Below are 27,780 nucleotides of genomic sequence, written 5' to 3' on the forward strand. Positions count from 1 at the left end.
TGATCGGGGCTATCTCTCCCTCTCTCTCTACTCTATCTCTCCCTCTCTCTCTCTATATATACATACCTATATAGATTATGTATATTTAATTCAGTGTAAAGCCTGCTTCTTTCTCTCGCTTTATACTGAAGAAGGACATGCCAAAGCAGATCACTGGTGGTTTAGCGGCAATTACTTATCAATGTCGTCAGAATACTTTATCGCCGCCGGCGCGTCAAAGTACGTTCCCGTCCAGTTTCCGCCAGAAAAGTCTTCATTTGCCGAACCGGTGAGAGTTTTCGAAGAACTTCCCGAAGCCACAATTGTGTCGGTGTCTAGACCCGATGCCAGCGACTTTAGTCCTCTGCAATTGTCTTATACCATTGAACTCCAATACAAGCAGGCACTCTCTCTCTCTCTCTCAAAGCGTCTATATATAATTAATTGTGCGCGTAAGTTTGCTTAAGTATTCATATTCTGTTTAGACACCAAGAAAGAAAGAATCTAGTGATTTCATCCAGACTGTGATAATAAGCGTGAGTTAATGAAGATTCTGCAATGAAGTGGATTTCAGTTAAACGAATGGCCTTTAACGTATGAACGGGAACTTTCAGATTATTCGTTGCTGTATTTTAGTTCTCGTCGTGAAGAAGGTAGTTCAATGTTGAATTTCCATATTACTTGCTAAAATTGGGTGTCACTTTGAGAAATTTGTATTTGAGTGTTATGAACAGATAACCTCATTGACTCATAAAAATAAATAAATGAGCACATAAATAGAAGAATGACAGCAGCATTGAACGGAGGTATTTCATCTTAACTTTTATGGACCACTGGATGCTACTAAAACGGGAATTTTTGGCACTTAAACACCCCCCCCCCCCCCCCCCCAAAACAAAAAAAAAAAAAAACAAATTTTGGAGTTGATCCATAAAAGTACTTTTGTTGTGTTACCCTGAATAAAATTTGTGAAAAGTAATTTACAACCTGATTGGTGCTGTGCTGTGTCTTGGTTTCTGATTACTTCTAGGGAATTTTTGATGGTTTGATTGAGTATTAGTGTAATACCAAAAGTCCCTGCTAATGAAATGCTCAAATCATGTTTCTACATTACTGCTTGATTTTGGTATTGAGAAATTGTGTCCAGAGGGAAGCTTGTGCTTTTGTCATGAAGCAAAGTGTAATCCTCAACGGTTTCATTACAGAATATGTATTTTGCTTAAATTATTCTTGCAACTAAAAATAATACTCCCAAAGTTTTCGATGGTGGAAGGTTAGACTTTGTGTTGTTTGGCATCAAAATTGTACGTGAAATAAACAGTGACAAAGAAGACAGACCACACAGTTAATAAACCGTTTGCTCTCTTACCTTTTCTGGGTGGTCCAAGAATTTTGCATTTTTTATAAATGCTGCTTCGATAACTATTCAATTCTTTTTTAGGGTTTCTTTTTGTGTTGCAAACATTAATTTTAGTTTCCTTCAATGTGACACCCACATAAATGATCTTCCCCATATTATTGATCTGCCTTATGATTGCTTATTTGTATTTTATTTGAAATTTATAGAAGTCTGATCTCATTATACTTTGAGATTGTGAAAAACCAGATTGAAAAATAAAGAGAAGAACAGTAAAAGATATATCCACATGAATACGTGTCAGCATGCAACTTTACCTGAAGTTTCTATTTTCATTTAAACTAAGGAGGCTTGAATTCATGTAACCAATGATTGCTTGTTATGTCTGCTAATTCTCACACATGCTTATAATCCTAGTAATCTTCAATCTTGGAAACAATATCATACCGTAGAAATAGATCAGTAAGTGACTGAATTAGCAGCACCTGGAAAGGTTAGTAGGACTCCTACTTCTACCAAACTCAAAATCTGTGAGATTTCTCTATAAATGTGCTTCTGCACATTCTTTTAATTTTCTTTTTCTTTTTCCTTAATAATTTTTTTGTGCTTTTTGTGTATCCTTCTAGTATTGGAGTATGTGTGGAGTTGGATATCACATATGACTTTACTCATTGTCTTGAATACCTTCTGTCTTCAGCATTTGAGGGAGGGACATATTTGTTGCTCCTTAATTTGATGAACAACATGCCTTTTTGAAAATTTGTGTTATTCTAAATTTTTGTCATGTTATAAATCTTATACATATCTTTGGACTCTCATTCCTGCAAATGCTTTGCATATTATAAAAGTTTTGGTCCTAATTAACCTCATATAGTTTATTGCCTTATAACTTTTTATTTTGTGTTTTATCATAGTGTTTCTACTTTTTGAAAAAGTCTCCAAGTTTTACAACTTTTTGAAGCCATAACAAAATTGGTTTAGAAACCTGCTGCAATATGATATTCCTTTTTACCTTGTTGTCTTCTCCCCTTCTATTTCGTGTTTTTTTGAATTTTTCTGCTTCTGATGTCTTCTCATGTTTTAGGACTAGTTGAAACTAATAGAAATGGTTTAGCACCATCAGCAAGATGGTGTTCTTTTTCAGTCTTACTGTAGATATTCATCGTGTCTCTGTTCTGCAGTTTAAGTGGCGCTTAGTCAAGAAAGCTTCACAAGTTATCTATTTACATTTTGCATTGAAGAAACGGGCAATAATTGAGGAGTTCCATGAGAAACAAGAGCAGGTTTGATTTTGAATTGGCCCACTTTCATGCTCTTTTACTCTCCTTCTCTCTGTTTTCTCTTCTCTTCTTTTTAAAATATTTTCGGGGCACATTTGTAGAGTTATTTACCATGGATTGTTGTTTGTAGATTTATACGGAATACTTGTCTCAGATTACTGCCTTATGGGATTCCCATTATTATTATTATTATTAGTTTTTGGTGCATTGATCGAGTTCTTCACCATGGGCATGGATTGTGTTAGTACTTGTTTCAGATTTACTGCCTTAGGGGTTCCCATTAATATATTTTTGAAACATATGGACTTTTTAGTTTGATTTTTGCCATTGAAACATTTCATGGAAGGTAAAAGAATGGCTTCACAACATTGGAATAGGAGATCAGACAGCAGTTATGCATGACCATGATGAACCTGATGATGGAGCTGTTCCCATAAATCATGAAAATAGTGCAAAGAATAGGTGATTCCTAACATTGTCTTGCCTGTTTCATTTACTGCTTGAAACCTGCAAAAGTTTGCTGCCATAATAGTCGTTCTTACAGGGCTGGATTTCTGCAGGTATGTTCCATCTAGGGCAGCTTTCCCCATCATTCGTCCAGCACTAGGGCCACAGCAGACTATTTCAGGAAATGCAAAACTTGCAATGCAAGGGTATCTGAATCACTTCTTGGGTGACATGAATATTGTAAATTCTCGGGAGGTATGCATATAAACCTTTGCTTTTAACAATTTTAGTCTCTCCCTTTGACATCCGATCAGTTTTGTGGTTTACTTTGTTTCCGATGTTTTTTTCTTCTTTATACATCAAACTTGAAATTCCTCCATAGAGGAAACCTCTATCTAGTCTTTGACCAAATATGGTGGTTATGGTCATGTTATAAATATTCTGGAACATATCAGAAATTATTAAATTATTCCATTATAATCAAGAAGATCTAAAATCTCTTATTTTTAGAGGATTCAAATGTCTACTACAATTCCTGCCCCCCCTCCCCCATACCTCCCTCTTTAATAGATACTCCCAAATTACTGCCCATATTTTGCTGGAAACCCCTGATATTATTCTATCTTTAATAGATTACTGAATCCTGATTATAATTGCAGTTGGTTGGTTTATCTTATTCTGATATGTACGTAATCCTTCGTCTTATTACACAGTTTTATGAAAATGTTAATGGGGTCCCTTAGGATCACAGTGGATTGCTTGATGTCTCTAAACTTTTTTTAAACCTCTTAACTTGTTTTATTTCATGTGTCAATTCTTGGTAGGCATTCATTCTAGTCCATAAAAAGTCTTTTTTTTTCTGGATTGTAGGTATGCAAGTTTCTGGAGGCCTCTAAGTTGTCCTTTTTAGCAGAATATGGCCCAAAGTTAAAGGAGGGTTATGTAATGGTTAAGCATCTTGCAAAAATTCCGCAGGACAATGAATGCCATGTATGTCGCTGTTTTGACTGTTTTAACAAGAGTTGGCAAAAGGTAACTGAATAATTCAGGTTTTGTTACTGTGTCTGTGCACATAAACAAACGTGTAGACATAGATATTATCAGTTATGCATCCTCCACAGAACTTTCCATGTCTTTTACAAGAGCACTATGGGCAATGGGGGATCTTATGCTAAATGAAATTTGCATTCCTGCATGAAGTAACACTCAAGATAAAACAAGGGCTAAAAGATAGCCTGTTGTCTAGTGCACCTCTTGCATGTATCAATATGCTCACATATCAGTCACCTTTTAAGTATTCCGAATGCAGGCATTCTTATTGCCCATTTATAACGTTGGGTTTCACAGTTTTAGGTCATAGTTTAATTATTAGGATGACAAGATCAACATATGTGAAGGAAACAATTAAGACCTGATTGTAGCCTCCGGAATATTCGAATTTGTTGACTACAAAAAAATAGTGAATCTTGTATCTGAAGTTACCTTGTCTGGTTGCCATGGATCCTTCAATCTATTAGTAAGACACACTTTTCTGTGAAATTAATCCCCAAGGAACACTTAAAATGCATGAGTAGGTTATGTTTCAACATAACTTGCTAGTAGCACTACAGATTGACGTAATTTTAGCTCAGAAGATTATCCCCCTCCCCCTCACATGTGACAAAACTTGAGCAAAATCTCCTAAAACAGGTGTCTCCAACAATGCTATTCTTTACATATAATATGTATCAGACATGAGTAAGATGGTTTTGCCATATGATACGATTATATGTACATATATTTCTGGGCTCCCTGTCTCTGATTGCTCTAGTGTGCTTCTACTTTTGCTTATATGTTAACATGACCATTCTCCATTTCCTGTGTAGGTTTGGGCTGTATTGAAACCAGGGTTCTTGGCCTTACTAGATGACCCTTTGGTTATGAACCTTTTAGATGTAATCATTTTTGACGTGCTGCCAGTTTCAAATAAAGAGGGAAAGGACCCTGTACGTTTGGCAGAGGAGATGAAGGAACGCAATCCTTTATGCTATTCACTCAAGGTTAGCAGTTTCTACTCATTTTACTTGTTGAAAAAGTAAGGTTTTAATGTTTTACCATGTCCAGAGGCACTACTTATTGGTGATGGTGGGGCGGAACATCTGGATGACCTTTTTGTTTTTGTTTTTTTCTCAGTGATATCATGTTAAATACTAATTTTTACATTTGACTTGAAGCCCCCCACAATAATATTTTGTTTGATATGACGATGTCAGCAATGAAATTAATCATTACCATGATCTCAAAATAGAAACAAATATACTGGGAATATTTACACTCTTGACTTGTAACAATCTGATAACTATGTTGGATGTGAAACCTAACAGTGTTTGGGTGCTGACAAGACCAATTACATCTTACCTTCCTGGAAAAAGACAAGTCATTTTATAAGAATAGTCCAAATCGTAACTCAAATTGAGTTAAAAGGTGTCATGAGCAGTTAGCGTCCAGCAGCTAATGTGAGATGATGGTTTGCATGGTCATCTTCTGTTTTCCATATATCACAAGTTGAACTGGCTGGTGGCAGGGAATAGGAAGTATAAGTGTTTGGCTTTCATCCATAGGAGAGCTATTGAAGCCTCAGAGTTTGGTTTTGCAGTTGAAGAGCTATGTTTTTCAACTTTATTTGCTTGGTTGATGATGGCTGCTCCTTTTTGTGTGTATCTGTTGTACGGTTTTTGGGTAATCTGTATTTAGGTTCTCATTCTTCAGCAGGAACTTTTGATTTCTGACCTATTCTTTTTATATAAGATACACCTATACAGGTAGTGGCAGCTTTGAACAAGATATGCTCTCGTAGGTTTCTTTCTTTTTATACATTCACTCTTACCTGTCCAAAAGAAAAAAATTACCGTCCCATAACAAATTTCTGGATTACCATGTATTGTGTTACTCTAGAAAAATGCTTCTACTAATAATAACCATAACAGCAAGACAAAATTCAAACCATTCTTTTTAGTGTTTTAATGCATCTAAAGTATGTGCTAGGTTATTTGATTGCTGGCATGACCTTTAGAATAGATTTTTGGGTCACTAAATTTTTTTCTGCAGATAATAGCAATAATCTGATTTGAAATGATGCTTAAATTTCTGAAATGCAATGTATTTCAGATGTATGGTTCATATTACAAAAATATATTCTGATGCTTATTTGAATCAAAGGAGTTCCAAATGAACAGTTCCTGCAGAATGTGGAAAAAAAGGGTAAAGCTGGTTAATTTGTTCGGCCTGCTATCTTCTTTTTATGCTGCCTTACCTAGATGTCTATATTCATGAATCATGTTAGTCCAAACCCTATGTTGTGTTCTAATTACCCAACAACAACAACAATACCGGCCTTTATCCCACTATGTGGGGTCAGCTACATGAATTCTAGACTTCTATGTGGGTTACGTCCCAACAGATAGTTTGTCTGGAATTCATATTTGGATCCGACTAGATTTTACGCTGGTTGTCGGCTACCTAACGCAACCTTCCTCCTTTATCCGGGCTTGGGACCGGCAGTGGATAACATCCCCTGGCGGAGTAATGATTTCTAATTACCCATTAAGAAAAATTCTTGTCCATATTATTCCAGTGAAAATTTTGATATATAAAGAGATCTAGCACCATCCTCAAGGTGGAACATGGAAGAACCTTTTGTTGACCCTGGAATGCATTATTATGATAAAAAAAATCATTAGAAACCCATGCATACAAATTTGCAAGGAAGGTTGAAATCGACCTCTACTTCTCTTCTTTTCTTGTGTGAGAGCCAATCAGTGAGGTCAAGATAGGATGTCATCTTGCTCAGGTGAATTTACATAGTATAATGTAATATTGTGCTCTTAAGTGTTTTGGTTTATTTATCATCCACTCAAGGTATAATATTTTAGACATCCAAAATTCTGCTGTAATTTGAAACAACATCCTATGATTCTATTCTGGTTTCTAATTGTTCCTTTTTTATTTTCCTAACCTTTGAGACTGAAGGTTTCTTGTGGAAACAGAAGCATAAAGTTAAGAACCTCAAGTAATGCTAAGGCCAAAGAATGGGTTTCTTCAATCAATGATGCTGCCTTAAAACCCCCTGAGGGTTGGTGCCGTCCTCACCGCTTTAATTCTTTTGCTCCTCCTAGAGGTTTGTTGGAAGATGGCAGTGAAGCTCAATGGTTTGTAGATGGACGGGCAGCATTTGAAGCAATTGCTTCTACTATAGAGACTGCAAAATCAGAGGTTCAACTCTTTGATCACTTAATCCCAGAATGAAATTGCATAATGGCCATTAGATATTCATATAACGTAGTGTTGATGCAGATTTACATAACTGGATGGTGGCTTTGCCCAGAACTGTATTTGCGTAGACCTTTTCACAGTCACAGTTCCTCTAGGCTTGATGCTTTACTTGAAACAAAAGCCAGGCAAGGGGTCCAGGTGCAAATATGAACTTTTCTTTGAAATTTTTGATAATGGATTTGTCTCCTTACCACTAAATCCATATCTGTTTGAAGCTGTTTGGGACTGACATATGACAAACATCAGCTTCAGAAGAGCTCATGCTATGATATGGCTTTTTTATCTACTTTGTTTACTTGAATTATTTGCAACATATATTCCCTTGCAAATAGATACTTAGAGCTTACAAATAATTTAACAGGAAAAGTAACCTGATTCTATGTTATAACAATTAGAATAAAACAACACAAGTCCATCCACGCATATTGGCCCCATATAGCCAAACTATTAGGCAAAACAAGCAATGAAATTCTTGGGTTCCATTAGGAAAGTTAAAATTAGGTACCTGTGGGCATATAATGGACTTCAGCAACATCTTATTTGTTTTTAAGTAGGAAATATACCACATTTAAATTCCTCAAGTGATGCATACAGCAGCAAAACCTATGAAGTTTGAACTCTGATTTCTAAGAACACATGCTAGTGTATATGTTGTTTTTTAATTAAATTTAGAACCAACTTCTCCTGAAGCAAAATGGCAAAGAAACATGCTTTTTTTTGTTTGGCTGGATCACCCTCTCGTTGATTTGTTCTCTTAAGGAATTATCTGCAAGTGCATATGGCTTTGACATACCTCTTAAGTTTGATGAATCTCTTTAATGCTATAATTTGAATGCTTATTTTCACTAAATTATGATGCAACGATTTAATATTTCTCTTTTTTGTAATTATCAAATTATATACCTCACAGTGGAGTGGTAAGTAGGGGGTCTATCTTTGATACATCTGTTGGATCCTTCTCATGATGGATAAAAAATGAGTCAGAACTGAATTATCATTGAAAAATATGCAGATTTATATTCTTCTGTACAAAGAGGTTTCTCTGGCTTTGAAAATTAACAGTTTGTACAGTAAGAGGAGGTTGCTTAACATTCATGAGAATGTGAAAGTATTGCGTTATCCGGACCGCTTCCCCACTGGCATTTACTTATGGTATGTGGTTCATTTATTCAATCCATTCGACGTTCCATCATTGAGATTGGCATCTCAATGTTTGTCCTTCAGATCTGTGTAATGTCCTTGGTTTCTTGAAGACACTGAATGATATGGCTGATTACATGCAGGTCACACCATGAGAAACTTGTCATTGTTGATTACCGGATTTGCTTTATTGGTGGGTTAGATCTATGCTTTGGCCGTTATGACACAACTGACCATAAAGTGGATGACTACCCTCCTTCTTTATGGCCTGGGAAGGACTACTATAACCCAAGGTAAATGTTTTATCTTTGAAAAAAGCTGACATAAGCATTCCTCCATTTAATCCCCAAATTTCAGCTTAAAAGTAAGTTGGTTACTTCAGACAATTTTCTTGCTTCTACAATCAATGCTTGGACCAACTGTTGGTTCCTCAATGCATTCCTTCACACAGCTGAGATCACGGTCAACTTATGGTCAGCTATCAATCCCACAAATAGACAGTTGATCCCTAAATCGAATGATGCATTCCTCCCTAGGTCCTCAAGTGAGTTTTTTGGGGTGTCAGAGGCTCCCTGCTGCTACCAGTTTTGCTTTAGCTTTGTATGCTGCTGCATGCTGGGCAAACTGCTTTATGGCTGGTAGCTGTGCACAGTTCTGCTAGGTAGCTTGTTGGCAACATGCTTCCAGAATTGAGGCAGGGTTGCCGACCAGCTGGGTGACCTTGGGAACCTATACACACACTTAGGCAACGTTTTGGGCACATTGCTAGGATTACTTTGACCAAATAGCACCATGGTGGTGAGTTGTATGCTATGTGAAGGACATACCTTGTCACATGGGCAGGCCAATTTGATCTTTAGCTTGTGTATGTTGGTCCCTTAAGGTATGGCCACTCAAGAGGGGGGGTGAATTGAGTGTTTAAATTTTTTTTCCTTTTAATAAATATTATTGATTAATTATTTTCTTTAAGAATATATAAATTATTTTCTTTTAATTAAATTCTTGTTATTTAATTTTAAACATATTAAGATTTTGTAACTATGTATATGTGAGTTTGAGATTAATAAATTACAAGCTTGAGATTAATAAATTGCAAGCCACAAGATATAGCAAGAATAAATAAATGAGGCACAAAACAATTTATAGTGGTTCGGTGTCTCCACACACACCTACTCCACTCTCCCAAGGTCTCAACCACCCTTAGGGTTCCACTAATCTCACCAAGGTTTCCACACTAGCTCACCTTGGAAACTAGATACTTTCATGTACCGCCACCTAAATAAATAAATGTAATCAGGTAAAACAGAATAACTAACGCGCATGCAAGTTGTAATGCAAGTTGCGCTTGGCGGGAGACTTCAATTGTTGAGAGAGATCAGTATAAATAGAGACTGATCTCATCTTAGAAGGATATGAATGAATTGAATCTCGATTTCCCTCTTAATTTTTCCTCCCTTTCTCTTGTTCTCGTTCTCTCTCTCTCTCCCTCTTCCTTCGAATCAAAATTCTACCACCTCTCTAGAATTCCTTGCAGAATTCTTGAGAAACACTTGTTAGATCCGTTAGACCTAACAAATTGGTATCAGAGCTCATCCGGGCTAGTTCCGATTGCGGTGAATTTGGAAAGATGGCAGAGGGTACAAGGATGAAGAACATGGAGATGCAGCTACAACAATTTGGCTCCACGGTGTTGGATCTGCAAGCGAGGGTGGATCAGCTAGAACTTGGATCCAATCGCAACCATGAAGCGATCATATCCATTGATCGCAAATTAGATGGAGCGGTCAGCCAAATTCATGAAGAAGTGGGAGTGCAGATCAGGGAGCAATTGCAAGGGTTTATGGTGATGTTCGCCCGACAACACCCGGTGAGTCTATCACCTGATTTTCCTCCTCAAGAAAGAGTAGAACTGATTCTTCCCAATCATGGGACGAGTCGAAGGAGGCCAGAGACATCCAAGATGGAGGAGGATCAACTGGAAACAGGGGAAAATGTAGTCGGATGAAGACACGGAGTAGTTGTGGCCCAAGGCCATTCGGGAATTCCTATGCCTAAATTGGATATTCCCATGTTTGACGGAAACATCCCTAGATGGTGGGTGAGGAGGTGTGAAAGAGCCTTTGAATGGTACGGCGTACTGGAGCAGTAGAGGGTGACTCTAGCTGTAGCCTATCTCAACGATGCAGGGGATGATTGGTATCAAGGATGGACTAAGGTGAAAGAGGAGTGCCATTGGGCTGAGTTCGCGGAAGAATTATGTGTGAGGTTTGGAGAAAGGGGAATGACAGATGTAGTAGAAGAATTCAATAAGATTCGACAAGGAGGATCAGTGGCGGATTATCAAAGGAGGTTTGAAGAGTTAAAAGCATTGATGCTCAACCACAATCCTTATCTTATAGAGGGATATTTTGTTTCAAGCTTTATAAGTGGACTGAGTGAGGAATTGAGACCTATGGTAAAGGTCTTGCAACCGAAGACCCTCAAACATGCCACAGATAGTGCAAGGTTACATGAGTTGACAGTGGAAGCGCTTATGAAGAAACAGAGGTTGATGAATAGGGGAGGAACTCACAATGTGTTGACTCCCGTAGGAAGGAATCAAGGAAGAGATAATTTCAGGGGAATGCAGAAGGTGAAGGGCTTGCCATCTATGGGCCCTAAATTACAAAGAGACAAGTTAATGGAACAGAGAAGACAGGCTAACCTCTGCTTCAAATGTGGTGATAGGTATTTTCCCGGGCATCAATGCAAGAAGTAGTTGCTGTTGCTGGAAGGCGAAGAGGATAGTATTGAGAAGAGGATGTAACAGAAATACATGACGAATGAGAGGAAGATAATGGAGAAATTTTATTGCACGCATTGAGGGGATTGACTAACAATAAGATCATTAAGGTGGAAGGGAGAGTGGGAGAATACAAGTTGATGATCCTCATAGATAGTAGGAGTACCCACAGTTTCTTGGATTAGGGGACGGCAAAAAGATTGAAATGCCCCCTCATTAGTACACAACCTCTCATAGTGACGGTAGCAAATGGAAGTAAAGTGGTGAGTAGTGGTGAGTACATCTGCATGTGCTGGACTTTGTTGGGCCATGCAAGGAGAAAATTTCGAAACTGATCTTAGATTGCTCAAATTGGGGGGTTGTGATGTTGTTTTGGGTGTGGATTGGATGAAGCATGTGAATCCCATATGCTTTGATTTTAATAGGATGGAAGTGACGTTTGAAAAGGAGGGAAGAAGAATGATTATAGTGGGGAGCAAAGAAGTGGGAATGTGTAAAATGATTACAGGGAAACGGTTGCAGAGGATACTGAAGCAAAAAATGAGCAGTGTGGCCCAACCCTTCTCTATTCAAGCACTCAAAGAAGAAGAGGAGGAACCAGGAAAAACGGGACAACTGATGCTGGTGGTCAGCAGTCCAACCCAACAGACATGGGAGGTAAACCAACTTGACTTATTTGATTTACTTTTGGTTGAATATGAGAATCTTTTTAAAGAGCCTAAGACCTTGCCTCCACCTCGAACCCACGACCACTCCATCATCCTGAAACCTCAATCAGAACCTTGTAACGCCTAAGCCTATCGTTACCCCCCAACACAGAAAACAGAAATAGAGAGAATGGTTAAAGAAATGCTGCAACATTCTCTCATTCAACCCAGCCATAACCCCTTTGCATCCCCAGTTCTATTAGTAAAAAAGAAAGACAGATCGTGGCACTTTTGTGTAGATTACAGATAATTGAATACCCTAACTGTCAAAGATAAATTTCCCATTCCCCTCATTGAAGATCTCCTAGATGAACTAAGGAATGCCACCATTTTTTCTAAACTAGACTTGAGGGCAGGCTACCAACAGATTAGGATGACCCCTCAAGACATTCATAAGGCAGCTTTTCGAACGCACCAAGGCCATTACGAATTCTTAGTAATGCCTTTTGGTCTCACAAATGTACCAGCCACTTTCCAATCATTAATGAACTAGATATTCAAACCGCACCTAAGAAGTTTTATTCTCGAATTTTTTGACGACATACTTGTGTATAGCCACTCTTTTGAACAACACCTTACACACCTCAAGGCTACTTTTGAGATCCTTAGAGTCAACCAATTGTATATTAAGAAGTCAAAATGTTCATTTGCTCAAAGACAAGTTGAATACCTGGGTTATATCATATCAGGAAGGGGGGTTAGCACTGATCCACAAAAGGTGGCAGCTATGCAAGCATGGCCCAGGCCGACCACCCTCAAAGCATTAAGAGGATTCTTAGGCCTAACTGGGTACTACAAGAGGTTTGTAAAAGGATATGGGATGATAAGTAGACCCCTAACGCAGCTGCTAAAGAAGGAAGGGTTTAGATGGGGGCCTAAAGTTGAGACAACCTTTAAACAGTTGAAGCAACCCATGAGCGAGGCACTAGTATTGGGATTACCGGACTTCAGCAAGACCTTTGTGGTCGAGACCGATGCATGTGGTAATGGTATAGGTGCGGTACTAACACAAGAGGGCAAACCTATAGCATTTCTCAGCCAAGCACTGGCCCCAAGGCACGTGGGCTTGAGTATCTACAAGAAGGAATTTGTGGCCGTCTTAATGGCAATGGAGAAATGGAGGCATTATTTGGAAGGAAGCCAATTTGTGATCAAGACTGACCACCAGAGTTTGAAGTACCTACTGCAACAGAAACTCCACACACAGCTACAAAAGAAAGGTATGGCGAAGTTGATGGGTCTTGATTACATTATACAGTATAAGAAGGGAAAAGATAATGTGGTGGCAGATGCTCTTTCGCGATGTCAGGAGCAAGGAGAGGTAGCAGCCATCACGACGGTAATACTGGGGTGGTACCAAGAGGTGGCCAACAGCTATGATGCAGACGATCGTACCAAAAGGATCTTAAAGCAATTGATATTAGATCCTAATAGCAGAACGGGATGCACGCTACATAATGGTGTGCTCTGGTATAACGGAATGATAGTAGTTGGAGACTGTCAACAGGTGAAAGACAAGATTCTTCAGGCCTTACATGGGTCCCCCTTGGGGGGGCACTCAGGAATTCAGAATACTTACCACAAGGTAAAACAACTATTTTTTTAGTCTAAGTTAAAAGAGACAGTAACTCAGTTTATAATGACTTGTGACTTGCAAAAGATGCAAGTATGAAATTGTGGCAACACCAGGGTTACTGCAACCCTTAAGCATTCCGGAGCAAGTTTGGGAGAGTGTTTCTATGGATTTTATTGAAGGTATTCCAAGATCAGAGAGTAGAGATTGTATATTGGTAGTGGTTGATCGATTTACGAAATTTGCACACTTCATCGGTCTATCGCACCCTTACACCACTCAGGAAGTCGGGTGTGTTAGAACGGGAGATGCTATGGCACACACCAAGAGGGGGGGTGAATTGGTATAATTAAAAAACTCTTGATAAAACTTGAAAAACTTTTTGACCCAATTGAGGTTTTAGTGACTTAAAACATAGAACATATGAGATGATAAATGTAAAGCAAGAAGAATAAAAGACACAAAAGATTTATAGTGGTTCGGCTTAAACCAAGCCTAATCCACTACCTTAGCTCCCACTAAGGATTTTAAACCAATTCACTAAAGCCTCCTACTTACACAAGTAGGCCCTCTAGCTACACAAGCTAGGAAATACAACCTCCCAATTTAATGGGCCCTCTAGCTACTGCTAGGAAAATACAACCTCCCAATTTAATGGGCCCTCTAGCTACACAAGCTAGGAAAATAGAAACGATACAAATGAAAGAGATAAGCTAAGAGTTAACACTCTTAGTTACAAATTTTCTCACAATGAAAAACAAGGCTTAACTATAAATTTACAATGATAGAACAGCAAAGCCTTGGAGAGAAAAAAATAAAACAATGAAAGCCCAAACACTGTAAGCTCGAATAAAATTATTTGCAATTGCTAGATCATCTCGTTTCCGTCCATTAGCCACTCCTTGATCATCCATGAGTTGTATATATAAGCATCCATAAGGATTGAAGAAGAAACTAGCCGTTTTTGTGACCGTTGGAGTTGAAAAACTAGCCGTTATAAAATCTGTGAAACATAATAGTCGACAGAAGAAAAGATTAGTCAACTATTTTTACAAGTAAAACTAAGAATAGTCGACAGACATATACTGATAGTCGACTATTTTTAATACAAAAATCCAATAGTCGACAGACATACTTGAATAGTCGACAGTTGCTGAAATGTGAAGAAATTTTAGAATTTCATGAACAAAAATAGTCGACAGATCAAAAGGCATAGTCGACTATTTTTACTCGATAGTCGACAGATGCTAAAATAGTCGACAGATGCTTAAATAGTCGACAGAACATTAAAAACAGTCGACTATTTTGAAGCATAGTCAACAGAATAATCCTGATAATCGACTATTCTTTAGAAAAACTTGAATTTTCAAAACAACCTTATTCGATTCTTTAAAAACTCATTTTGATTATCTTTAAAACAAGTTGAGATTATCAAAAGTATATTTTTGAAACAAATCACACTCAACCTTACTCAATATTTCTTCTATAGGTTTTCATACCTTGCTTCAAAACTGATATATTAAAAATTCATTTTCTCATTCACAAAATCCATATAGATTGATTTTCATATATTGATTTTCATATAAACATTCATCAAAACCATTTCATTACTCAAGAGTAAAATATCAGGGTGTTCCTTGAACAAGTCATCAAGTTACATGGGATTCTTAGAACCATCATATATGATCGGGACAGAGTTTTTACCAGCCTTTTTTGGCAAACACTGCTGAAATCTATGGGAATCCAACTGAACATGTCATCCGCCTATCACCCTCAAACGGATGGGCAAACTGAGAAGGTTAATTAGTGCCTTGAAAATTACCTAAGGTGTTTGTGTTTTCAACAGCCCGAGAAATGGCATAAGTGGCTAGCTCTAACCCAATGGTGGTACAATTCTAGTCACCACAGTTCCATCAAAATGTCACCATTTGAAGCTCTCTTTGGGTACAAACCTCCCATACTACTGACACCACCTGAGCTAACTAATGTTGCAGCAGTGGATGACCACCTTCAGCAGAGACAGGATTTACTGCAACAACTAAGAAGAGACCTAGCCATGGCACAAAATAGAATGAAGCAGCAAGCAGACAAAGGAAGGAGTGAAAGGGAATTTTCAGTAGGAGAAGAGGTGTACTTGAAGCTCAAAAGCCCTCAAATAAAAGCCATCACAGATGAACCAATAACAAAGCTAAGTCCGAGGTACTACGACCCTTTTCCCATCTTAGCAAAAGTGGGCAAGGTAGCCTACAAGCTTCAATTACCGAACAATTCTCAAATCCATCCAGTATTTCACGTGTCTCTACTTAAGAAATACGTGGGGAGCCAACCAGCAAGCCTTGAGCTACCAGTTGGAACCAGGAACCTATAGCTGAGCCAGAAGCTATCCTCGACAGAAGGGTAATCTATCAGCAAGGGGCGCCCTTAATTCAAGTACTGGTCAAATTGCACCATCTACCCACTAATGACAACACGTGGGAGTATCTTCCGGACTTACTCAAGCAATTTCCTAGGGTAGCAAGTTTACTTTGTATTTCTTGAGGACAAGAAATTCCTCAAGGGGTGGGTATTGTCATGTACCGCCGCCTAAATAAATAAATGTAATCAGGTAAAACAGAATAACTAACACGCATGCCTACTGCAAGTAGAGCTGATGCAAGTTGCGCTTGGCGGGAGACTTCAATTGTTGAGAGAGATCAGTATAAATAGAGACTGATCTCATCTAAGAAGGATATGAATGAATTGAATCTCGATTTCCCTCTTAATTTTCCCTCTCTTTCTCTCGTTCTCTCTCTCTCTCTCTCTCTCCCTCTTCCTTCGAATCAAACTTCTACCACCTCTCTAGAATTCCTTGCGGAATTCTTGAGAAACACTTGTCAGATCCGTTAGACCTAACAGATACACTCCTCGATTACAACGGGTTCTAGGAAAACCACCAACACCAAGGTTCTCTTCCTAACTTACCTTGAAAACTAGATTCACCTAGATTTTAACGGTTCTAGAAAATCTATACAATCCACAATGATATTTTAAATCTTCACAAATAATTGTCCACACTTGGACACAAATAACAAATTAAGCACAAAATATACAAAGCAATAATATTTAAATAAATAAATAAACGATAACCTCGGTTTGAATGGAGAAGATTGAATTTGGATTTGCGATCTCTTTTTCTCCTCTTGTCTTGTGGCTCTTCGGTGGATGTGCAACGAATCTTTAAGAGTCTTGGAATGCTTGGAAATTAGCTTGAGAGCTTTTGGGAGGTTTTGAGTGTTTTGGATAGGCAATATGAGCAATAGATGCTCTCCAAAATGAATTTGTAGCTATTTATAAGTATTTTGGAAATTATTGTAGCGACACTGTAGCAACGGTCAAGTTCATTGTAGCAGCGGTAATGTGTACTGTAGCAACAGTCAAAATTCTAACTGTTGGGGGGCATTGTAGCGGTACTGTAGCAATAGTGAAAAAATAATTTTTTTGTCCGAATTTCGCAAAATTATTTTTATACATTTTAAAATTACTTTGAAAAATAATTTTAATGGAAAATAACATTTTTGAAAATAAATACACTATATAAAAAAATGTTTAATAAATTAATTTAAAATATATTTTTAATAGAAAATAATATTTTTGGTAATACATATACTATGAAAAATATTTTATAAATTAATCTAAAAATTATATAAAAAATATTTTAATAGAAAATAATATTTTTGGTAATACATATGCTATGAAAAATATTTTACAAATTAATTAAACATAATTTAATATTATAATTAATATATTTAATAAAAATACTCTTTTTGTTAATCACTAAAAATACTATATTTTGTATATTGAAAATTCTCTTTTTGTTAATAATCAAAACTTAATTAATATGAGCAAGTTGGCTCGACAGTGTAACCAACAGATATCAGGGAGATATGCCAATATCTATTTATTTGGTTTTTCTTTAATTTATGGTGCTAATTTTTCATACTTATAGTTGTTTGGTTCATTTCTATTTCGTTTTTGTTTTATTACTTTGCCAGAGAATCTGAACCAAATTCCTGGGAAGACACCTTGAAAGATGAACTGGATCGCAGGAAATTTCCTCGCATGCCTTGGCATGATGTCCATTGTGCCCTTTGGGGACCTGCCTGTCGAGATATTGCTAGACACTTTGTTCAGCGGTGGAATCATGCTAAGGTTGACCTTGTGTTGCTTCTATGCTTTATTTTGCCTTATTTCTAATGTCTAATACTATTATGGACTCTCCAGAGAAATAAAGCGCCAAATGAACAAACAATTCCGCTGCTTATGCCACACCACCACATGGTGCTCCCACATTACATGGGAAGAAGCAGGGAGATAAATATCGAGAGCAATGAAGAAGCGCGGCAGGACATAAGTAGACAGGATTCATTTTCCTCGGGTTCACCATTGATAGATATTCCATTGCTTTTGCCCCCTGAAGCTGATAAATTAGACACTTGCAATGTAAATACTAATTTAGATGACCTGGACAAGCACCAGTATCAACAGAATCTTCATTCATTAAGCAGGATTGGTCAAAATCTCAGAGTCCCCACCCAAAAATCCAAAGTCGAACCCTCAACTCCAGACAGGCAGATGAAAGGTTTTATAGATGACGTTGACCTCATTAATTTTCAATCTGAAATGAATATGAATGAGTTGGCCCATTCTGAAATGCAAAATTTGGATGACTGGTGGGAATCACAAGAGCGCATATATCATGATGTTTCAACTGATCAACCTGCACAAGTTGGTCCTTGCACCCCATGCCAGTGTCAGGTTAGCTGGATGTTATGTTGAGATCTTATCAGCGCATTTAATGTAATTTATCTTTAGAGTCTAATTATCCAAGATATCTTTTAAACAGCCATAGAGTGATATGATGCAACAAAATATACAGTAGTTATGTTACCTAGATGTTAGAATATTGGATTTAGAAGTCTGTATGAGTGGTCAAGGCATGAAGAGATTTCAGTTTGCAAAATTGGCACTATAAAGGGACTAGCTAGTTTCAGCATGTGGAAGAAAAATCATTGTAGAGCTAGATGGTTGTTACACTTATTCCCCTAAGCATTAGTATTATAATTCTGCTACAACGTATATACATGTATTTTCTAGATAGTTATTGTCCTTCTAGTCATATGTGTTTCAATTTTTTTACCTATTTACACAATTCAGGTTGTCAGGAGTGTCAGTCAGTGGTCTGCTGGAACCCATCAAAGTGAATACAGCATTCATAGTGCGTACTGTTCTCTCATTGAGAAAGCAGAGCACTTCATCTACATTGAGGTAACATAATTACAAATAGAACTTTATTTATTAGTTGAGATGAAGAGTGTACCTATCTTAAAATTTCTGAGATCACAGTTTTAGACAAATGTAGCCTGAGTTCAAGTGAAACAGAAACCATATCAAGCGATAAATTACTGTGACAACATGTCTCAATTTTGGCATTGACACTAGCCATGTTAGAGCAACTTAATACTGGTAAAAGAACAGGGTATCTAGAAGTCTCATTGGAGTATGGGATAGAGACCTTGTGCTCTGTATATACCAATCAGGCATTTTGTAGTGTGGAAAATAGGAGAAGTGATGGAGAACCTTGTGAAGTGTGAACAGGAGAACTTAGCAGTAAAAACTTGCAGTGGAGCCTCCTCACCGCTGCACCAAGTTCAGCCCTCAAATATCATCATTTCGTTTTTTTGTATTGAAAAATTTTGTGAACAGCACTTTTTTTTGAGGAAGTTGACTTCTTCATGATATATATTTGTTAATTGATTCATATGGCAGAAAAGATAATTATTGCTTTTGCATTTTTGGCTAATAACTTTTCCATTTACTGCTCTCTTCCAGAATCAATTTTTTATTTCAGGCCTTTTGGGAGATGAAATTATACAGAATCGTGTCCTTGAAGCCTTATACAAGCGCATCTTGCGAGCTCACAAAGAGGAAAAATGTTTCAGGGTTATTATTGTCTTACCACTAATGCCTGGTTTCCAGGTAGTAAATTAGTTGTTTTGGTTTTGAACCACAGAAATATTTTGGTAGTTGTTTTATTATTGTTTTAACTTCTAATCGGTAGGGGGGTCTGGATGATGGAGGTGCAGCAACTGTGAGGGCAATAATGCATTGGCAGTACCGTACCATTTGTAGAGGCAAAAACTCAATATTGCACAATCTTCTTGCATTGCTGGGTCCAAAGGCAAATGATTATATTTCTTTCTACGGTCTTAGGACATATGGCACACTCTCTGATGGAGGTCAGGCTGTCACAAGTCAGGTAATTTCTAGTATAAATCTTCATTTATGCTGATATCATGGAATAGCTCCCATGGCTATGCAATTTCTTGCACACCCCTTAGAGAAGACTTAGGAAATGCTTCGTATAACCTTAATTTGATCACTCGTACTGGACCACAAAGCGAGTACTGCCAAGTGGCTAGTTTCAGTTATTCATCTTATCCATAGTTTGCACGGAATTTCACTCCAATTCTAACTTAGAACTGAGAACACATTTCAGACTTGCTTGCTGTCAACTTATTTTCTATCACCGTGACTTTTTCAACTTGTAGATTGCACTACTGTTTGTCAACCTCTTTTTATATTTCTGCTGTCACTTCTCCATCCAGGTATATGTTCATAGCAAATTGATGATAATTGACGACCGTACTACCCTGCTGGGATCATCCAATATAAACGATAGGAGTTTGCTTGGATCACGAGACTCTGAGGTAGAGACCTATATGTTACCTCCTAGCTTAACTTTGTCATTTGTTTTTTAGTGTGTCAGTGTCTGTTCAAAGGCAGAATTAGTTGCGTGCTTGAGATTTTTGCCAATGCTAAAGCATTTTTCCCCTGATTTGCTAGTTGTAGGTAACTCTATCTATTACCTACCGGAGGGAATTAATTTGAGATGCAATTATGAACTGTAAGCTGCAGAGTAAAAATATGATCATGTTGTAAAAAACCTTATGTTGGAAGTTGAAAACCCGAAATAAAGTTTATTCAAGGTTTGATCATTTCATTAATCCCTTATAGCTGAACCAAACTGCTTTGATTTTTAGTAATAATGTTGCGTTCTTTACAGCAGTGAAGTGTTTAACAAGCACAGGATGGTTACAAGATCCACAAGGATAAAATAAACAAAAAGATTTTAGGCATAGACTTTATTAATAAATCCAATGAAGTCCAAAAGATCTAAAATATGATTACTTTCTTGAGTAACATGCGTTGCTCCATTGAAGATCCCACTTAATGTTTCTTTTGATTCTCTCTGCATGTCCTTTACATGCAGCTGTATTTACCCACAACGGTTTCCCTTCTTTTTGGAAATAATTTACTGTTTCTGACAATGAAGTTTCTCTCTCAGATTGGTTTAGTTATTGAAGATAAAGAGTTTATTGAATCATCAATGAACGGGAACCCATGGATGGCTGGAAATTTTGCTTCAAGTCTCCGGCTTTCCCTATGGTCAGAGCACCTTGGTCTTCGTGCGGGAGAGGTTGGGAATTGATATGCAGTGTTGTTGTACTTATTTTTCTCCAAATGAACTCTACTCCAAAAAACCATCCTAAAACAGAAAATCTACTCTCCCCACTCCCCCAATTCTGTTATTTATTTCACTGCAACCTCATGATCATAAGTTAACTTGTAAAACTGAAATTGATGCTTTATGCTATCAATTTTTCAGATTAATCAAATCAGAGACCCCATAGCTGACTCTACTTACAAAGATTTATGGTTAGATACTGCAAAGGTGAGAAATATTGAAGACTCTAATCTCCTGTCAGAAGTACAGTTGCATTTGAGAACGACTACTTGCTACCTATGTTAATTTTTTCCACTTGATCTTTCTTCAAGATGCAATCAAGTATTACTCTTTCAAGAAAGCAAACCCTATTTTCTTCAGCTTTTGAGTTGGAAATGGGTCTGGTCCCGAAGGGCAGAAGTTATTACCCACAGAACCTTCATCCGGTTGAAATTGCTTTGGTGAAGATGTCATACAACACTATCTTCCCTTTCTATTTCCACCCCTTTCTTTTTCTCTCTAAAAGGCTGACCCCATTGCATGACGCTTTCCGTCTTGCACTGTTTTAAAACTTAAACCCGGGACTTTTTTGGTTTCAAAGGAGCACCTTATCTTTGCTATCAAGGATGGCCCTCTCTTTTTCTCTCTATGATTTTTTTATACGGCAGTTCTCTCTTTATGATTTATATTTATACCTCTATAACTACATGGGGAAGATGAAGAAGATGCCAATTCTCTGACATGTTTGTATGAATTCAGAAAGGCCAAAACAAATAAAGTTACACAAACATTTGCTTATATTTTTCAAAACTTATCCAGTAGCTCATCTGACATATGCAATATTTCGATGGCATTCCACTTCTCTATGTAAGTTTGGTTTCGGTAGTTAAAGGATTATGGTTGAAATATGGTTACCAAAACTACAAGGTTTCTTGAATCTTGCACACATGTAGGGAACAGAGGACCGGTGGTGTTGTGGAATTGATATCATATTTCTTTATACAGAGAAAAACTTCTCCCAGAAGGTATAGCCTATACATAAACCTCTGGGCATTCCACTAGGTTAATCCTATACGACCACATGCCAAAGGATATCTGATTGGTGATCAAAAGTTGTTTATTACCAATGATCAACTAACGAATTGTTGTTGACTGCTGTTGTGTTGATTTCTATCCGTGCTTGAGCAATTCCTTGTTTCGTGGCAGACAAACACCACGATATTCCAGGACGTCTTTGGCTGTGTCCCCAATGACCTTATTCATTCAAGGTACCAGACTGCCGTTTCCATATATCTTCTTCTTACTAATTATATTACTACTTATGCCATGTTTGGAACTAGAATTTTTCAGTAGAAAGAACATGAAGTATTCGTTTAACAAATCCTAGTGCCGTTGAATTAGGGATTTTCTCGGTATTCTTTTTGTTTTTTTGGGCTTGGTGAATTTAGGTTTTTTCAATGGAAACGAAAATGAAATCACTTACACATGCATTTTTACAAACAGGGAAGTTATTTTTCTTTTCTTCCCCTAATTCTAGTTCCAAATGCCGCATTAATATTTTCTTTCACCCTCCTTTACTAGTTCTAGCTCACACATTATGTATTTTCCTAACTATATGCAGGTCTGCATTTAGAGAAAGCATGAACCATGTGAAAGAGAAGATTGGGTACACCACTGTGGACTTAGGTGTAGCCCCTGAGAAGATAGAAAGTTGTGAGGATGGAGAGACTAAAGTAACAGATCCAATGGATAAACTAAAGTCAGTCAGGGGATATCTTGTTCTCTTTCCCTTACAATTCATGTGCCAGGAAGATTTGAGACCCATGTTCATTGAGAGTGAGTTCTACACATCTCCTCAAGTTTTTCATTAGTTTAGGGGGGTTAAAAGCCCATGAACAAAGAAGCCAATAGATGGCCCATTTGTATATAAATTACAATGGAAACGGGGGGTGGAGGAGGAACAAGAAAATTAGCACTAGCCATGACAATAATTTGAGGATAGGCAGCTCTGTGGAAGGTGGCCATATTGGCCTAGAGATTATTGTTTGTGCAGCGGCAAATTGTAAAAGAAAACCTTTAAGCCAGAAGTGAAGGAAGCATTCAACGTTGCTTTATTTGTGCACTGTTATAGAAAGGAAACCGTTTATTAACATTGTTTTATTTGCGTTTGGTTTGTACTGCATTTTGTAATGTAGTACTTAAAAGTCATTCTCAAGGTTGCCGTCCATTTGTTCATTGCTCATTTGTGCTGTGCACTCTGTAATGGTGGATTTTTCCAAATTTTCTTGAGGTCTCGATCACTATCTCAACAAGAACATCATGAGCTGCTGCCTCTGATTTTCTATTTTTTGCCTTATTTTCTTCTGGTCCTCCCATGAATTTTCCTGCCGCTTCGGTACCCGTAAACAAAAACATATGGTTAATGCTACCACTTAGCAATGGCAAAGACTGACTAACCTGAGTGATAGGGTAGAATGTGATATAAGGGGAAAGATGGAGACACGAGCGATTGCCTTTATCTTGCTCCATTACTGTTTTGGGTTAGTTACATCGTGAATTTGCTGAGGGGATAAAGGACAAGAGTGAAAAAAGAGACAAATGGCCGAAATATCATCCATCGCGAGTCCAGAGCGCTTGGACCTCCATGCACGGGCAGCGTGCTCGACCAGACATTTAGCTGACTTCGCCCTGTCTGGTGTTGAAGACACAATCTGCACTGCTTCCTGATTAGAGACAACATCCCATACCTAACAAAAATACATATATTTTTTTAGTTAGCTTCTCAGTTTGGACAAAGTAGCGTTAAACAACTGTCCAAGACGTGTCCAACTTTAAAGTTTAGTAGCATGCAGAAATGGGAGAATTTTTTGTGTCTGATCTAGCAGTTTGTTTCTTTCCTACAAAATTGCAAAAGGCACAAAATGATAGTATATATGCATGAGCGTCGTACATACCCCATCAGTTGCTAGCACAACAAAATGATCTTTGCCAGTGATGTGTCTTTGTGTCACTTCTGGCACAGATATAAGTCCGAAATCCTTTACACAGTGGTCTCCAAAGGCTCTAGACATTGCCAGCCCTGGTGACTCCCCATCTGGCAGCCAGACTCTGTGCACCCCTGGTTCATCATCTAAACAGAACACACGCCCATTGCACTGAGTTATCCGCTCAGCTTCCTCTGTGATAACATCAACAGTATTATGATCATTTTCTGCGCAGCGAGAGAGAGAGAGAGAGAGAGAGAGAGAGATCTTACGGGGTAGATTGGGCTTGAAATCAACGGTAAGCTGAACTGCCATCAAGCTGCCGTCATCAGAAGTGGTGGCTAGTACAGCCCGGGAATCACCAACATTTGCCACAAATATAACCTTACCCTAGCAGAAGACAGTGACAGGAGATATAAGACATAAATGCTAACCAAGCATTCCAAAGGAAGTTGTTCAGGGTTTGACAAAACCTATTAGACAATAAAACCAACAAAATTCTCCATTTTACTCCCACAAGCAAGAATGTTACACAAATTTCCCCGCAACTTTAACCACCACCACAAATGGAAAAGACAGGTGGACAATTTTTCAACAAAGCACAACAAAAAATACTGAGTTTACGAGGATGTAATTAAATGAGAATAAGATTGATTATGCTGTGTTTCATTAGGCAACTGATCAAATTATCCATGTAAAAGATCTCTGGAGAATATGTGTCGATGGCAAAAATGCGTGCTACCAAGTGCTACAGCCATTAGTTTATTAATTGAACGCACTATTTCAGACTGATTTAAGCCAATTTAAGGAATCTGGACAACAAAAAACAAGCTTATAGCTACAGACTATACAAAAATAGAAGCTAAGCTAGCCAACTTTAAGGATCACTTGCACAAACTGAACCCTTCACAATCTTGAACCATCAAGCACTTCCAGAACTTGCCAAACCAGCTTTTGATATCTTCACAATCCTAATTCCTAAACTGAACTTCTCTACTTGTGCGGGTACATCTTCGTTAAGATGGACCCAGCACCCAAAATAGCACTCACAAGAAAATTGGCCCACCCGCAAAAAGAAATTTATTCCCCCTCTTACCAGCAAAGCTGAGGACCACACCCAAAAACCTGGTTGAGGATACAAGAAAAAGAATCAAGAGTTGTGCAATAGAGATGACACTACAATTGTGGTGAAATTGATAGCGAAAGGACAGCTTCTGCACGCGGCCCATTTGCCACTTGCACAACGATAAAGTTATGAGAAACATAGCCTACATAATTCATCTCCAGAAATAACTCCAATGAAGTATCTTCAAATTGTTTGGAGCTCTGGTTGGGTGGTTCAGCACCCAACAATTTGAGGATAGAAATCTTGAAGTTCATACTAAAGGCTCTTATATGATGACAATTAATCTAGAAACTAAAGAAACAAGCCTTTCAAGAGTTAAAAGATTTAAGTCTTCTGCAAATTGACAAGAATCGTAGAGGACTTTCAATATACCTGCCTAACAATTGTCAGAGCAGTGGTTCCACTGTGGAAAGCATCAATCTTGCGGTGCTGGCCCAGATCCTGATCAACAGCAGCACAAGTCTTTAGGTAAGAATCCTTCCATACATTATATTTGTGAAGCTTCTTATCAGATTCCAAATCAAGATCCGTGTCGAGTGAAGCTTCGGCGAGCGTCTCCTTCCAGTTGCATAGCAAGGACAAGGGCATTGTTTCTCTAACCCTCTTAGCCACAAAATGTCCCCATGGACCATGCCCGTCAAAAATCCCACAAAATATCATGTTTTCTTCGCATCCAAATCCCTACAACCAAACAAACACAATCCATATTTATCAACTTAAAGTGAAAAAATGAACCAAAATTTCATTTCTTTTCTCATATGCGAAGTTTCAATTCCTTCTAGAACATATCTTCTCATGATCAAAGAAAGATTAGGATCATAAATTCTGCAAATTCTCCAAGGCATACCTCCCACACAATGACGCGATCTTGGTTCAATCCTTTCTCGCCTCTTCTGGAGAAAACCGATGCAAAATTGTCCGATCCTTCAACATTAACAGTCCCTGAAGTCCTTAATATCAAATCATGCTTCTTCCCTTCACTCTCCACCTTTACAGCTTCTGCTCCACTACAATACCCAGAATTCCGCCCTTTCTTCATCAACAGTGACCTTGCTATTCCATTGAACATGGCTGACATATGCCCCATACTGCACCTCGTCTGCACCAATTCAATTCCCACCACAATAAGCTATTTATTCTAACTCGTGGCAAGTTAAAAGTGCTATGTATAGATCACATGAATGCAGAACTGAATTTTGATACACCTAGCTGTCAAGTAAATGAGTCAAGAGTCAAAAATAAGTGAACTATACGTATCACTTGAGAATACAAGAGTCAAAAAGCTACAAGCAACTAAAACTTTTGAAAGTGGATAAAAACAGAAACGATGAATCTGGTAGAGACCAAAAGATCATGCTAAGTTCACTAAAAGCAGGGAGTCTCCATTTTTTAATGGAGTTCCCACTACATGTAAGCTACTATTGTTTGGTATCCAAGAAAGTGCACAAACAGTAGTAGAGAAAATATTCACCGCCCCGAATCTTGAACAATCCCACTTTTCAGACCCCGACAAACGAATACCAACCAATAAAATCAAAACCCTTCTAGCTACGCCGACGCCCGTGGCAACCTAAGAAAACGGAGAATTTTCGTTTCTTTTCCGTTATTTTTTTTTTTCCATTTTCTCAGCAACCAAACAGGGGCCACTCTCGTAAACAGCCAAACAACCAGAACCTACAGATAAAACCCAGATGGAATTAGAGGGTGAGAAACGGGGAGACCTTGTTTTCTGGCGGGTCTGACCTCTAAAAATGGGAGACTACTAGGCCGGAAGCCGAGAAACGGGGCTGGAAGTGGAGATATTTCTAGCTGGGGAGCTCAGATTCCGAGAATTCAAAAGTGAAGAGGGAGCGAGATCCATTATTTGGAGCTGGAAATAGATCATAATTGTGGGTGGAGAAGAGTACAAAGGAGGTAGGCCTTTCTTGAGCACAAAGGTCCAGTGTACGGCCACTCTTGGGTCTTCCAAGTCGCAAACGCGGCCTTTTTCTCTCCGAATTCTCTTCCTGTCGGTTTAATCTAGGCGTCCGTAATGGGGCGGGGTGGCTGAGGACGTCAGGGCGGAATCCAAAAAAAAAATCTAGGCGTCCGTCGAAGTTACGGATTTACTCCTCCGTTCCGCGTCCTAGAAGTTGAACCCGGTGACCTGGCAGCCGCCGAGGAGGGTATTTCGGGATACAAATGGTAAAAGATTCATGGCTGTTGCTTTCCTAGACCCTCAACTGTGACGTCGGTTGAAGCTGTGAATATAATAAATAAAATGGACAATCGTGAGGACTCTTATAAACGAATATTAGAATTACGTCACATGGCCTTGTTAAGTGAGTTTAAATTGCATAATAATTTTTATATATTTATTTAATATTTATAATTCATAAGTTATTATAAAATTAATTTTTTTAAGTAAAGATTGATCTAAATAATAAATATCACTGCCCTTTACATATTCATGAGTTGCATTGCATTCCCAAAAATCTCGTTCGGTTCACGTACAAATATATAATAATTAATATCATTAGAACATAGCCATCTGGTGGCATGACACCGTTGA

General features: G+C 38.1%; 2 protein-coding genes across 9 annotated transcripts; one reads left to right on the forward strand and one right to left on the reverse strand.

Moving 5' to 3' along the window:
- The first annotated feature begins 180 nt into the window (after positions 1 to 180).
- LOC127797212 (phospholipase D zeta 1-like) lies at positions 181 to 23,232 on the forward strand. 4 transcript variants are annotated; one of them, XM_052329885.1, is made up of 20 exons: positions 181 to 382; positions 2,518 to 2,619; positions 2,963 to 3,078; positions 3,177 to 3,318; positions 3,934 to 4,095; positions 4,929 to 5,102; positions 7,072 to 7,314; positions 7,396 to 7,512; positions 8,387 to 8,526; positions 8,658 to 8,807; positions 17,608 to 17,764; positions 17,837 to 18,370; positions 18,770 to 18,880; positions 19,445 to 19,591; positions 19,674 to 19,871; positions 20,221 to 20,322; positions 20,961 to 21,092; positions 21,282 to 21,347; positions 22,326 to 22,387; positions 22,741 to 23,232. In XM_052329885.1, the coding sequence occupies exons 1-20, from the start codon at positions 182 to 184 to the stop codon at positions 22,988 to 22,990; spliced, it is 3,306 nt and encodes a 1,101-aa protein (XP_052185845.1). In that variant the 5' UTR covers position 181; the 3' UTR covers positions 22,991 to 23,232. The 4 variants fall into 4 exon arrangements, with proteins under 4 accessions (XP_052185845.1, XP_052185863.1, XP_052185872.1 ...); XM_052329903.1 differs by lacking the exon at positions 18,770 to 18,880; XM_052329912.1 differs by lacking the exons at positions 22,326 to 22,387; positions 22,741 to 23,232 and adding an exon at positions 22,073 to 22,316.
- A 369-nt stretch (positions 23,233 to 23,601) lies between these two features.
- Positions 23,602 to 27,257, reverse strand: LOC127797227 (probable protein phosphatase 2C 34). Of its 5 annotated transcripts, none has more exons than XM_052329949.1 (6): positions 26,973 to 27,257; positions 26,077 to 26,328; positions 25,602 to 25,910; positions 24,376 to 24,493; positions 24,074 to 24,297; positions 23,602 to 23,866 (listed from the first exon to the last, which is right to left on the reverse strand). In XM_052329949.1, exons 2-6 carry the CDS (start codon positions 26,314 to 26,316, stop codon positions 23,648 to 23,650), a joined length of 1,110 nt encoding a protein of 369 aa, XP_052185909.1. In that variant the 5' UTR covers positions 26,317 to 26,328; positions 26,973 to 27,257; the 3' UTR covers positions 23,602 to 23,647. The 5 variants fall into 5 exon arrangements, with proteins under 5 accessions (XP_052185909.1, XP_052185893.1, XP_052185884.1 ...); XM_052329933.1 differs by having other exon boundaries at positions 26,077 to 26,438; positions 26,951 to 27,256; XM_052329924.1 differs by having other exon boundaries at positions 26,951 to 27,255.
- Between the last annotated feature and the right edge of the window lie 523 nt (positions 27,258 to 27,780).

This window comes from Diospyros lotus, chromosome 1 (assembly GCF_014633365.1).
Source record: "Diospyros lotus cultivar Yz01 chromosome 1, ASM1463336v1, whole genome shotgun sequence".
Lineage (NCBI taxonomy): Eukaryota > Viridiplantae > Streptophyta > Magnoliopsida > Ericales > Ebenaceae > Diospyros > Diospyros lotus.

Coding starts and splice junctions, on each gene's coding strand:
- LOC127797212 (XM_052329885.1), top strand. CDS start 182: ATGTCGTCAGAATACTTTATCGCCGCCGGCGCGTCAAAGTACGTTCCC. Junction 7,513..8,386: donor AAGCCAGGCAAGGGGTCCAG/GTGCAAATATGA, acceptor AAAAATATGCAG/ATTTATATTCTTCTGTACAA. Junction 22,388..22,740: donor AATGACCTTATTCATTCAAG/GTACCAGACTGC, acceptor AACTATATGCAG/GTCTGCATTTAGAGAAAGCA.
- LOC127797227 (XM_052329949.1), bottom strand. CDS start 26,316: ATGGGGCATATGTCAGCCATGTTCAATGGAATAGCAAGGTCACTGTTG. Junction 24,494..25,601: donor CTCTGACAATTGTTAGGCAG/GTATATTGAAAG, acceptor GTCTTCTGCTAG/GGTAAGGTTATATTTGTGGC. Junction 24,298..24,375: donor TTTCAAGCCCAATCTACCCC/GTAAGATCTCTC, acceptor ATGTTATCACAG/AGGAAGCTGAGCGGATAACT.